Raw genomic sequence first — 14,603 nt, forward strand, 5'->3', positions numbered from 1 at the left:
TATATATATATATATATTGAGTGGAATTTGGAAAAAACAACTTGATGTTACATAGATGTAAAACTGTATCATAAAAATGTTTTTGAAGATTTATATTTTTAAACATTTAAGAATCATGTCTTACTCACCACATATCCTTGTGCCACAGAATAAATTAATACTACTATAAAAATACATAAAATGGTTCGTATCTGTATTGTTAGGCACCCTGGAAAACACTGAAAAATAAGCAAAAAGGGAAGTTATGACTGAAAACAGGGAAGGGCCAAAATGATACATTACACATTCTAGCGAACATCATCTGCCCCTTATCCACCTATTGTGGAGATCTGGCTTATCTGCACAACTGCCTACACTAAAGTCACTAAACGCTCTTTAATTTTCCCCGTGTCTGTACAAGAGAGTGATTGTCACTCACATGACACTCTATTATATTCCCATGCTATCATTCATTTATGTTGGAGGCTAACTGAACAGCCTCTCATTTGTCTGATGACAGGACAGAGAGTCTGGTAGTAGGAGCTTACCTACAGCAGATCATTGAATAATGTCAGAAATTACATCTCCTCTGCTCTGCACATTTTACATTTAGCTCCTGCTTTGTTTATATTTTTTGCACACTAATGACTCCAACTGGCATTGTTGTGTAATTACTTTATGGGTGCACAGATACCAAATCACTGAATTTGCTTGAAATAATAATGTTTGCTAATAATAGCTGTGCAGAGTCCTGCTGTCTGCCTACATAGCAGCAAGGGGCATGGCAGGATAACAGGTCAGCACAGACAAGAAATTACACTTCCAGGAAATGATTACATGAGTCACAACATGGCACAAAAATGGGGAACATGTGAAAAGAGAGGTCTGTTGACAGGGCCTCTTTAGGTAAAATTTCCCCACCAACAACATTGCTTTAACAACTGAATTGCAAATATTTTTGCATTTTTACTTATCTGAACTGAAGCCATGATAAAGGATACCTCCAGACAAAACTTTTCCGTTTTAGAATGTTTTATGTTTTAGTGAAGAAGGACTAGAACCTCTACTGGATGTATATTATTGCTGGAGCCTGCTATTTTAAGGTATATTTTTTGCATAGTAGGGTCTAGGGAACAGGTAAAATTTATGTGACTTTTTTTCTCTGTCTGTCTGTGGCCCCACTTGGGCACTTGGGGAAGAGGGGATTTGCCCTCACTTCCTGTCCCTGTGATACTCAGACAGCAATAAAGCATAATCAGAAGTTCTAACCCCTTCACACTGTACTAAAATGTGTTTTGTCCATGTCCACAGTGGAAAAATTCCCTATTACTTCCTGCCCTTACAAAGGCTCAAACCCAGTCTTTCTTAGCCTTTTAACCTCAGACGATCCCTATCTCACATGCATACAGGGCCAATTTAGACAGGAGCCAATTAACCTACCAACATGATTAGTAAGCTGTAGAAATTTTAAATAAAAGAATAACAAATGCGATGTATCAAGAGTATTTAACATCAATGGCAGATATGCCCACCTTCTGTAGATACATTTTTTTTCTATTTTCGGTATAGTTTTTAAATGAATAATAAAAACATACAAGAAACTTACTTTGTTTAGTAAAAATTGTGGTGCCCCTAACATTAGTGTTACTGGAGATGTAGCCCTTTTCATAGGTGTTCAGCATAGGTGGGAGATCAATTTGCCAGTGATTACTGCCCAAGAAATACCTAGCAATCTGAGGGGGGACTCCAGGATTCCATTGAGCCCTGATTGACAAAGGCTGCTCTAACCTTTCCCCTCTCTAACCAAATAAAAATATTTAGCTGGTGTTTGGTTTTAATGTTTACATGCAAATACAGATGTTCCTCGCTTACCGACTTACCTGTTTTGCAACCACTCGCACTTACGACTGACCTCCGACCTTACATGCGGGAATGTGTCAGCGTCAGTGCAATGTATCGCCGGCGGAAGCGATGTGCTCCGTTCTTCACTGCTGGTCCCGGTAAGTACTTTATTGCCTGATGTACAGTACATTGTTCAGTACTGTACATTTGCAACACTATACAGTATTGTACTGATGCAGTACAGTACTGTATAGAGTTCCTCACTTAACGACCAATTCGTTTAACGACCTGGTCGTAGGAACGGAACTCGGTCATTAAGTGAGGAATACCTGTATTACAAACATCAACGCAATGCAATCAATGCAAGCAATCAAAAATTACAACAGATCTATGCAATGAATCCCTCAGTTAACTTGAAACATAGGGGGTTATTCAATATGGTGCCGGAGGATCCAGCTGTAGCTTCTGCTGATCCTTCGGCTCACTTCGGCTGCCGGACCCCTTTGGTTCAATTGAACCGAAGAGCTGCTGTACGGTTTATTCACAATAGCCCGTACAGCAGCCGAGTGGCTCAGCCAAGCCGAGGGCATATGCAGAAGCATGGGAAAAGGTCGGCCGACCCATCTCCATACAAATGACAGCTGGGCGGAGACAGCCATGGTATCACGGCTGTCTCTCCCCAGTTGTAATGACAGATCAGCGTCCCAAAATGACCTTGGGACGCTGATCTGTCATTAAATAATAACAACTGGGCGTAGCCGGCCGTGATGTCATGCCCGGCTCCACCCAGTTGTTATTCATTGTCTTGGACTCTGGTAGGTGCCGGCCAATAGGAAACAGTTGGGCGGAGCTAACTGTCACCGCTAGCTCCGCCCATTTGTTTCTTATTTTGCCGGCATCTGTCAGATGCTTCATTATGCGGTGGAAGTGTGTCACATGTGGTCGCGTCTTTTTTTCACTTTTTTATTATTTCTTTTCCTTACAATATTTGTATTTATCCCGGGTTCCGTCCCGGGTTCCGTCCCTTGCGAGCGGCCGCGTCCCAGGGGGGCGGAGCCGGCGGGAAGTTTAAAATTGAAAACAAAAAAAAAATTTTTTTTTTTAAAAAGAGAGAAAATAAAGGAAAACAAAAATAAAACCATACCGCCAGTGAAACGCACGTTTCACTGAACAAAAAATGTGAAAAAAATGAGCTGAAAAACGAGCATAAAAACACCACTCAGGTGTGAACCCAGCCTAAGTGAGTGGTTCCACCTGGGAGACAGAGGAGGTCTCTGTGCAGGGCTCAACCCTGGAACCAGCTTGTGTGGCAAGCGGGTGTGATACAGCCTGTGTGGCAATACACCGGTGTGGTGAGGACCAGCCTGTGTGACTAGTCTGAGAAAACAGACAAAGCAAGAGAACCAGAGGGTCCAAACGGCCAGTACAAGCCAAGAAGCCTAATCTGTGTTTGCATTGCCCGTAGTGTGTGTACTATAAATTGGGAAAATCCCTGTAGGGAAAAACATGTGTGGAATTTTTTTGACTTTTGAATTAATAAAAGTGGGCAAAGAAGCCCTAAAAAGAAAACTTAAGCGAGTGGAAGTATACTTAACGCACTACCGTTTGGAGCTAATTCTCACAATATGTAAATAACGATGTTAAATCATATGCAAATTATGACATGCGAACCCTCCCTGTTTCATTTAGTGTCTGCTTTATCTGCGTGGCATCTCTGTGGTAACATGTCACTGATCAGGGTCTGCCATATTTAGGGAAAAAGAAGATGAGGAGAGATTGTGTGCACTATTGATTTACGGCAACTGCAATGCATTTGTGGTCTAGTACAGCAATACAGATTGGATCATTATTCATTACCCTTTCACTATCCGACTGTGAGCAGACAAAACCAGCAATACTGCCTGAAAGTTGGGATTATTTTTGACAATGTCAGCATTTCTCAAAGCCCTCATTCACACTGGAATCGGCCTGCACGTGCAGCTCCTTCCTGCGTGCAGGACCGTACCGAGCAGCTCCTGGGAAGGCCAAGTGCTGCGTGTGATTAGTACAGAGCCCCCATCCTTCTCTATGGGACTACGTGGCCGTACGCCCCCCTATCCTCACCCGCCCTGCACGTCCATGCGGGTGAGCATACTCATACGCTGACAGGATGGATATGGGGGAGAGTGAGAGCAGAGAGGAGATGTGGGAGTAGAGCAGATGTGGGGGACCATGGGAGCACAGGGGAGATGTGGGAGCAGGGGGTATGTGGGGGACAGTGGGGCCAGAAGGGAGATGTGGGAGTAGAGGGGATGTGGGGGAAAGAGGGAACTCCACTGCCCTGCTGAGACCCTCTACATCTGCCCCCGCTAAGACCCTCCGCATCTGCCCCTGCTGAGACGCTCCGCATCTCTCCTTCCTGAGACCCTCTGCATCTCTCCTTGCTGAGACACTCCACCAGAGACATCAGGCCGGTACCCTGGAGAAGAGCGGAAGCACATTGCTGTATAACGTATTGCTGGTATTTGTAGTCCTCTATAGCTGATGGTATTCTGCATGGTTGTGTAATGTATTGCTGGGATTTGCATTCCTCTAAAGCTGATGGTATTATTCTTCAGTGGCAGAACTACCAGGGTTGCATCTCTTACAGCTGTGACCGGGTCCTGGCGCTCCACCACTGTCCTAAAATCATTAGTCTGTATCTTTTTAAAAAAACTGTCACATGACACTAAAGAAAAAGTATCAGTAATTGGTATTTGTAAGTACTTGGGGAAAAGTATCCTTACTCGGCCTAGAAAAAAATGCACCTTCGTCTGTGTAGGCAAAAATTCTTGCACAGGCCCTGATGGTGGTGCAGCTCAAAGATTGCTATGCTGGAGAAATAATTATGACCGGCATCATCATATGTGGGTTTCCTGCCACTGCCTCTGTCACCAATGCCATTGCTAAATGTAATGGCAACGGTACTAACAACTTTTAAATTCTCAGGCTTAGCCTTTTTTCCTCCCCAAGATCATTTATTGCTTTTTAGGATTTTGGAATCTTCACATGGATTAACTGCCCCTCAGTAACAGCAACCTGTTGGGCATCACTGATAATGTACACTATGATGAAAGCAACTGCTCGCATGGCCTAAAGAGTTGTGCCCTAGCTCCATGGTGCATTTTAAGAGTCATAGGTTCCTAAAGGTCTCCTGTTACTGTTAATTATGTAATCGTTTGATTTTGAAAAAATAAAGGGGTGATATATCAGAAAATACCAGAAAAGCAGTATTTCATTGCAATTGTTTAAAGGATAAGATTTGTATGTGTGGTCTATGGCATTAAACAGACACATAACAAGTGTTAATAAATAAGGAATTTTGCTTTGACCATCTTTACTCTAACTGCAAAAAGACAACCCACTGAATGTGACTTTTTATATAAAAATTACTTACTAGAAGGTTGTGCTCCATAACAACCCTGTGGTTAGACATAATTAAGCATTCCCAGGGCAAATATGGCATAGGTTTATGGCCTATAAAAAAGTATTTTATATTATTCCAGTTTATGGAGAAGACGGTATGTGGCCATTAAGTGCAAGGAACTCAGAACTGGCCATACTACTTACAATCCGCATTAATATATTTTACATTTTGTTTACATACGTTTAATTTAATAAACAAAATACACAATTAAAATCAAGTTACAATGTATTTACCTGCACTCGTGTGACATGTAGATACATAATACATGCCACTAGGAAGCATATGCAGAACACCAGGAGGACAAGGACAATAGTGCTTCTGAAAAAAGAAAAAAATTATGAATGTACAATTGGCCAAACATAAATCTTCCCTTTTTTTGCTTTTAACTCATGTTCATCAAGTTCAACCAAAAATTCCACTATAAACAAATAAAACACCTTTTATCTTAAGAAAATTATATGTTTAAAATGTCCACAATTGTGCATTGTGGTATGCTCATTAAAACACGTTATTGCAACACACAGCTACATGCCTGCTCTATGTGTGGTGCATTGTGGCGATATTCATTATGAATGGCACCTCAACACAATGTACATTAAAGCACAACGCACAGTGGGCCACAGAACACATACCATTCACTAATGAATTTGCTGCCTTAACACGACGCACATTAAAATCAACATAACATGCATTAACACACGGCAATGGGACCCTAAAGCAATAATTGGTCCTAAAATGGTTAATAAAATCACTTTAAGGATATACAGTATTTTCAACTCTAAGGCCCGGTTCACACCTGCGCGACACGAAACGCGCGACAAATGCGCATATTCGATACGCCTAGGTGTGAACCCAGCCTAAGTGCAGGTCCATTATGTTAAAGAAAGTCGTGTGTCATGTGTCTTGGGTGCAATTTTCAGCAAAACACACCTTTCATTGAAAATAATTACAGCACATGTAAAACAAATGTAAAATGCATAGGTATGAATGTAGCGTTAGTCTAACTTCTTGCAACATAAAACATGCATTTTTTACATTGTTAACCAATTATAATTTGTCAACTGTACTCAACTTTTTTCTTTATACCTTCCTTTCCTGCTTTTACATCCCAACTTTCCCTCATTTAGAAGGACGGTCCCATCACTCTGTCCCTCTTTCCTCCTCAGCTGTCCCTTTTTGGTCTAATTTACAGATATCTATGGAAAGTACTATTCAACTACCAAAAGTGTTATTCTGAACGAAAACCTTTATCTCATCTCCTAATTATCTTGTTTGCCATTTAAAACAGAAAAGAAAAATAATGGTAAAACAAAATCAGTCTTATGGTGAAAATTCTGTGTTTAACCAATCATTTTTGGCATATAAATTCTTCATGGTCCTCATAACTGGAGGCGGGGCAGGGGTGTGCTCATTACATAAATACAGGTGAAACTCGAATAATTAGAATATCGTGCAAAAGTAATTGCAGTAAGTGCTGCAAAAGGGGCCCAAACCAAATACTGAGTACATATGCATACTTGTACTTTTCAGAGGTCCGATATTGTTCTATGTACAATCCTTGTTTTATTGATTGCATGTAATAATCTACTTTTTTGAGGTTGTGGATTTGGGGTTCTTGGGGTTTTCATGAGCTGTAAGCCATAATCATCACAATTATGACAAATCATGGCTTGAATTATCTTGCTTTGCATGTAATGAGTCTATCTCATATATTAGTTTCACCTTTTAAGTTGCATTAGTGAAATAAATTAACTTTGCACGATATTCTAATTATTCGAGTTTCACCTGTACTTGGTGCTGGAAGGTGTCCCTCTTTCTCATCTCTGCAAGTTGGGAGGTATGCTTTTATTTAATATAGCTATAAACTCAGGTAAACTTTTTTTTGTTATCCCTTGTTATGATGTTCATCTAATACAAAAGAATTCCAAACACATTCTACAAAACAACTAAGGCATATTTCAAGGCAACATAAATAAACAATCATACACTGAATGCATCCAATTAGAGACAAAAGCAACACATAGAAACTGCAGAAGATGGTTAAAGTGCATGTCAAGGCAAAATTTTGTTTTCTAGTTTTGGACAAAGTGTGTAAGGATTAGAAATATTGTCTAGTTTTCACTGCTATCTAAGGTCCCTTAGAGATATTTCCCCTTACTTCCTGTCCTGCTGACAATGGTTTTTCCAGACAAATAGTGAGGGAAAATCTGCAACTGGAATAAATACAGAGATGAAGATCTGACAGGGGTTCTTGCTTTCACCTACTCTAGTAAAGAAAAGCATTTTTATTTCGGTCTGCGTTGCTGTTGAAGAGTTCAACTTAGGGCTTACTCGCACTGGTACGATTAATGCACCATAACCGTGCAACGCACCTACCTTGTTTTAACATGACAGGAGGTTCGTTGCGTTGTCATTCATTTGAATGGCACCCCAAATGTACCCCCCTCCAGCAATGCATTTGATTTTGCAATACCACAATTAACGCATTGTACCAGTGTGAATGGGCCCTTACTCTCTTTCTGGTAAAACGTAAGCAGGACAGAAAGTAAAGCTGGCCATACACCTATAGATTTTCGATCAGAAATGTTCTTGCTGCATGTTCGATTCTAGCTGAAATAGGCCATCAAGCACAGACCAATGTCGCGCTTGATAATGGTTCGTTAGCAATACTAAGTCGCCGAATTTTGTCGATCGAAAAATTGATTTTTGTTTGCGCATGTGCAGTATTCTTGCTGTGATTTTTTTTCGTACCAAAACACCACTAATCCAACGTTTTTTGTTTGATTCGAAAAAGCTTTCCAGCCTGACCGATCAAGGAAGTTCGGCCAGGAGTACAGTAACTAAAATCGTTGGGTTCCCATTAACTGATCGATTAACGTTCGAAACCACGTTCGTGTTTGATTTCAGAATGGAAATCAAAGAGTGTATGGGCACCTTAAAGATCGGAACCCAAACGATTTTAATTACTTTACTCCTGGCCAAATTTCCTCGATTGGTCAGGCGGTGTTAGAATTGAACAAAAATCGATGGATTAGTGACGTTTTTGTACAAAAAAAATGCAGCAAGAGCACTGCACATACGCAAACAAAAATCCATTCTGCCGATCGACAAAATTCGGTGAGTTAGTATTGCTAATGAACGATTATCGAAATTGACATTGCTTTGTGCTTGGTGGACTATTTGAGCTAGAATCGAACAAGGGTTCTTAGCAGAAACGAAAATTTCTGACCGAAAATCGATAGGTGTATGGCCAGCTTAAGGATAACTCTCTCTAAAGCAGTCCTGAATATCAGTAAAAATCCAACTTGTGTTCTAAAAACTACCCCTCTGTATTACATTGCAGAAGTGTAAATACAAAGCAAAATATGAGACTCATCAGGTTTTGATGGTCCTAGACTACATCTCTCATCTATTTATCTGTAATTTATACATGGTACATATAAATGTATCTGTATTTATATATCGGTACTTTAAAAGAACTGTATACTATTCTGGTAAATATTTTATTTATTCATTATGATCAGGATTAAAAAGTCTGCCCATTCATATTTTGTAATTTTCACACACACGCACACACCATACAGTATATACATATATGTATACCCTTCATACATGATGTATGGAAATATAAAGCATAATTTTAAAGATGCATAAACTTTAATTGGTATTTATATCCATTCATATTGGACTTTGTGCCAGAAAAGGTTTAAAAGCTAACCTCCAAACATAACCAAGTTAGGCCACTTATATTACACTGGTATCTGCAAACAGGCAAGACTGATACTTTTTCACTGCCAGCACTCTCCTGACTGGGCTAGAGAAACCGACTGAATGCAACACTGTTCTTCTGTCTATAAATACCTTTGAGCTTTTTTGGGCTGTGAAACTATTGAAGAACATCAAACCATTACCAGTACTTTTTTCAAAAGTGTGTAAAAGTAATATTTTAAAAAGTGATTACTTACTGTGGGATTATTAAAAGGTAGACAAGGCCAAATAAGGCAGCTAAAATTAATGAAAGTACCACTGCACTGGTGAAATATTCATCATGAAGCTGGTGATACTGTAGCAGGGTGGGAAAAAAAACAACTATTATTAACTATGAAACTCACAAATTGTTCTACAACATACAAGTACAAAGCAACCGAAATAAATTAGAAAAACAAACATTCTGGTTTATGTGTAATTATGTTTGTTTGAGGTTTTAACAGGACTACTAAACTTTTAAGATTAAAGCAACAAATGTGAATGTGACCCCTGGTTCCCGGTTGTATTTATAGTCCTAAAGTAAAAATTTTAAGTACATTTTGCATTGTGAGGGAATCTAAAACTGACCACGCTTGTAAAAATTAGGCAACCTGACACTACACTCAGGAGTTAATCTTAAAAATACATTCACATACCTTAACGATTAACAAAAATGCAGCTTATTTGTGTCTCACTCAGCTGTAGATCCTCAAATCATCTCTGAATTTGTGCTGACACTGTCCTTTCAACTGGAGGGTGGCTACTTTTGTTCCTCTCCAAGCTCATCCCCATTATGGACTACGATCTCACATTTAGTTAGCTAATTTGTATTGAAATTAGTCCATTACGAGAGTAAGCTTGGTGTGGTGGCTACTTTACAATACACACAGGGACCATGGGTTTAGCTTATGTGTATTAGGTTATGTGTATGATTTTGGGGTTTAGCATCCCTGCTGATCTGAATTTCTCAGAGGAAAATGAAAACTTGCACAGTTACAGAATGCATTTACCTTGTTTTCTATGTAATCTGAACAACACGTGCTCTGATTATGTTTAAACTAGGCTTATATTGGCTATTATTATGTAAGTATTGCAACCTTAATAATCTATTATGTTTGATGGAAACATCAACAGTCTGGTGTCTGATAGAGCGGTGAATGGTAGAGCCCTTGACAGGCTTTATTTGCTGTATGTGTTTCCCTTAGCATTTGCCCTGGTAAGCAATAGGAATGAAAGGGATAGGAAAATCCACAAAAACATGAATAGAGGAGAAATCTTCTGATGGTGACAAACGTCTAAGAGGGATGTGTGAAACTTTGTTTTTTAAAAAAAATTTATTTTATTAAACTTTTTTTTAATTGTCATTGTTTTTATTTTTTTTAATCTAACTTTATTGATATTACAAGGGGGCTGACAAGAGGGTGTATTTACTGAATCAGGTATTACTGAATCCCTTCTACTAGGAAGCTGGCAGCTGAGATAATTTTATTTAGAATAGAGGAAGCCTGTGGAGAGGCTGTGTGTGAAAGGGGGTCTGGAAAGTAGGCTGGCAAGTCTGGAATAGCAACAATACATTTCAATTACTTTTCCACCCATTATGTTTTCTTGAGCAATTAGAATCACAGGCACAGGTGACTTTTTACTCAAGGAATCAAAAAACAAAAAACATACTGTTTTAGGACTACAAAAGACTTAAGCACAAAGGTACTCCCCAAAAAGATGCAACTACATCCAAAGGAAAACTGTAAATAGAAAAAGAAGTTAGCATATCCAACAGCGTCAATGAGGCATTTGTTTATGCGGCTGGGAGGTTCCCGGGAGTGACAGGTGTCTGTGTGCAGCTGCGACTGTCAGCTTGTAAAATGAATGAAAGGCTAAGAGATGCTGCTGCTTTACAGGTCTTCCCACACATCCCGGCATGGAACTGCATGCAAGCCTGATGTACACACATCGACTGTCTGTGTAACAAGATTTTGATATCTCAATTGCCAGCAGTCAAGAGGACAGCCTATTTACATCACAAGGGTTTACAGTACATCACAACCTATTTGCATAACACTCTAAGACCCTACGTTGTATTATAGCATTTATCATTTATAGGCTTCTGCAATTTTTCATTCTCAAGGGGACTGCAGATTACTTATTGCAATTGATTGTGCAAAGCATTGCCATTATGTATTTACTATTCATTAGGCAACTATGCAAGCCACTTTTCTCTTTTTGAAGTATTAGGAGATAGGTACACTGTGCCATTTTAAATATTGGGGCATATGTAAAGGCAGCATTTTATGGGATTGTACCATAGTTTTCATATTGTACCCTTTTGTATATATAAAAGACAATCAGATATATGGAATGCAATAGTGGTTCCTTGAAAAATCCTACTTTTTCTTTTTATGTTCTTTCTGCTTTACTTTTTTATTATGATAAAAGAATGTCACAATTTGTTTGAGTTGTAGTCATAAACTGGTGATTTTTAAAATATGTTTTTTAGTTGTCTGAGTACCTGAGACTCTGAGCCTGATTAGGAACCAAGTAGTCAACAAATTCATGTTTGAGTAGTTGAGAAACTAGCAGGAGCAAAACAGAACAGAAGAAACAAAAGCATAGTTAACATAATAGCCAGAAATCATTAGATGACGGTACCTGAAGGCAGATGTCATAACCAAAGGGGAGCATACACATAGGAGTTAAAGACCTGGGCGAGTAGTGTCCAAGTTAGGTCAGGGCAAGTAAAGGTGCCCATACACCTTACAATTATCTGCAGATTTTTGTCCGTGATCGCATTTTCGTCTGAAAATCTGCCAGTTGGGATGTGCACAACCTCAATTACTGTACAACTGGCAGATGTTTGTCTTTCAAGCAGGCTAGAAATGTTTTGTCTAGTTGGATGAAAATCGACGGGTTAGTGGCGTTGTTGTACAACAAAAATCTCAAGATGTAAACTGCACATGCTTAAACAAAAGCCTGTTCTTCAATCAATGAGAATCAGCCAGTTTGTGGTGCTGACGAACGCTAATTGTGAACTACATTGGTCTGTGCTTGATGGGCTAGTTGAACGAAAATTGAACGAGGGTGAGATGTCTAGTCAAAAAAAGTTGTGCAATGGTTGTAAGGTGTATGGCCACCTTTAGTTCAGAAACAAGGACAACAAAGAAACAAGAGACACTTAATATTGTTAGTTAAACATATGAGGGAAGTTTATGAGAGCCTAAGCTGTAATTGGAGTACTTTATCTGTGCTCTAAAGGTATATATACAGTTGTGAAATAAAGTGTTGGCCCCCTTCCTGATTTTTCATTGTTTTGCACGTTTGTTACACTTTAATATTTCAGATCATCAAACAAATTTAAATGTTAGTCAAAGATAACACAAGTAAACACCACATGCAGTTTTTAAAGGAAGGTTTTTATTAATAAGGAAAACAAAATCCAAACCCACATGGCCCTGTGTGAAAAAGTGTTTGCCCCCCCCCCCTGTTAAAACATAACTTAACTCTGGTCTATCAGTCTGGAAAAGGTTATAAAGCCATTTCTAAAGCTTTGGGACTCCAGCGAACCACAATGAGAGCCATTATCCACAAACGGCAAAAACATGGAACAGTGGTGAACCTTCCCAGGAGTGGGCAGCCAACCAAAATTACCCCAAGAGCACAACAACGACTCATCCAAGAGGTCACAAAAGACCCCACAACAACATCCAAAGAACTGCAGGCCTAAGTTCAGGTCAGTGTTCATGACTCCACCATAAGAAAGAGACTGGGCAAAAATGGCCTGCATTGCAGAGTTCCAAGACGAAAACCGCTGCTGAGCAAAAAGAACATAAAAGCTCATCTCTGTTATGCCAGAAAACATCTTGATGATCCCCAAGACTTTTGGGAAAATACTCTGTGGACTGACGAGACAAAAGTTGAACTTTTTGGAAGGTGTGTGTGCCATTACATCTGGCATAAGAGTAACACCGCATTTCAGAAAAAGAACATCATACCAACAGTAAAATATGGTGGTGGTAGTGTGATGGCCTAGGGCTGTTTTGCTGCTTCAAAGGAGTGCTCAGCTATGCCCCCCAGGTACACTTGACAGCATAAAAAAATTGCAGGTGCATGCGCGGAACTAAAGGAAAATAATCCGTGAGAGAAACTAGAGGAGGCAATTCTCAGAGAACAGGTATCAGATTTAGGAATTGCAGCCAACTTAGCAGCACCCAGTGGAAGGGAGATATGAGCAAGAAGTGAATAGGAAAGCAGGAAATAGAAATTGAAACATCACGAAGATGCCCCAGAGATGATTTATTCGCAACCAAGAACCCACTGCCCAACTGTGCCCGAGATGGCTTGCCACATAATGGATGGCCAAAGGCCTTACTTGATACATGTGCCACAAATAAGGTACCTGACAATGACTATAGAATAGTGCAATATTAAGTAAAAGTACAGTGGCCGATACAACTGTTACATATCCTTAACCTGCTACTCTTCTACTAAGAAATGTTAAATGGGGTTATCATATAATAGCAGTACCAAAATGTATGTACATGATGAACACATTATAAGGTCAACAGTAGAAAACAACAGAAAATAAATCTTTACAAAGGTAGACTTACTTTCTGCTCACGCTCAGATTGCTTATATTTCAAACTAATAAAATTCAAATCTGACAACTCCGAATCAGTTTGCCGAGCTTCAATCAAACGGCTAATGTAACGATTCACGCGGGTTCCTGGGGTATTTTGTATGACATTTGCAGAAAAAGAGGAACGGTTCCTGAGTTTCTCGGGGGCTGTTCGTAAAGCTCTCCTCTAAGTCACATGTAAATAAAATGAAAATATAATTTGTAATAAGAATTTGTAATACATTATGGAATTGTGACAACAATTATATAAATAACCATGCCTGTATTTGAGAAAAGTCTATAAAAGCAAAGTTTCAGTAGGGATGGTAGTGTGCCTCTTGTTTCATGTTAAAATGTAATACATACTCAAATATCTTACACATGGTAATTTAATTTTGCTTTTCGAGTATAATTTGCCATGAGTCCTCCTCTTCAACCTTTCCCTCTCCTATAAATGTCTTCTCCTAGCTTGAACAAGTTCTGACACCCAGCCCTTTTCTACATCATTGTCACCTGAGTTGGACACATCCTAAGTAGTAGTTGTAAACTATTCGTATAGCAAACAGTTATGCATTATGGCCACTAGATGAGGCATAGGAGATTCCAGAGTATTATATTAAAAAGTATAGTTATGGCCATACCCACCAACTGTCCCTCTTTTGAAACAAAATTTCTCTATCCCTCTTTCTTCCTCAGTTGTCCTTCTTTTTGGTCTGATATACAGATATCTATGAAAATGTACTATTTAACTACGAAAAGTGCCCATTGCATATACAGGTGAAACTCGAATAATTAGAATATCGTGCAAAGTTCATTTATTTCACTAATGCAACTTAAAAGGTGAAACTAATATATGAGATAGACTCATTACATGCAAAGCAAGATAGTTCAAGCCGTGATTTGTCATAATTGTGATGATTATGGCTTCCAGCTCATGAAAACCCCAAGAACCCCAAATCCACAATCTCAAAAAAGTAGATT

At 39.2% G+C, this 14,603-nt stretch overlaps 1 protein-coding gene across 1 annotated transcript in view; it reads right to left on the reverse strand.

The window, feature by feature from the left end:
* ADCY1 (adenylate cyclase 1) overlaps positions 1-14,603 on the reverse strand; it is a 329,625-nt gene that overhangs the window by 71,728 nt on the left and 243,294 nt on the right. Inside the window, exons 9-12 of the mRNA XM_018568544.1 lie at positions 13,615-13,809; positions 9,232-9,329; positions 5,500-5,584; positions 129-218 (exon numbers count right to left, since the gene is read on the reverse strand). Of these exons, the coding sequence (XP_018424046.1) occupies positions 129-218; positions 5,500-5,584; positions 9,232-9,329; positions 13,615-13,809 (468 nt within the window). The remainder of the gene's footprint in view (positions 1-128; positions 219-5,499; positions 5,585-9,231; positions 9,330-13,614; positions 13,810-14,603) is intronic.

This window comes from Nanorana parkeri, unplaced genomic scaffold, assembly GCF_000935625.1.
Source record: "Nanorana parkeri isolate BGI_ZX_2015 unplaced genomic scaffold, ASM93562v1 scaffold1205, whole genome shotgun sequence".
NCBI classification, from domain to species: domain Eukaryota; kingdom Metazoa; phylum Chordata; class Amphibia; order Anura; family Dicroglossidae; genus Nanorana; species Nanorana parkeri.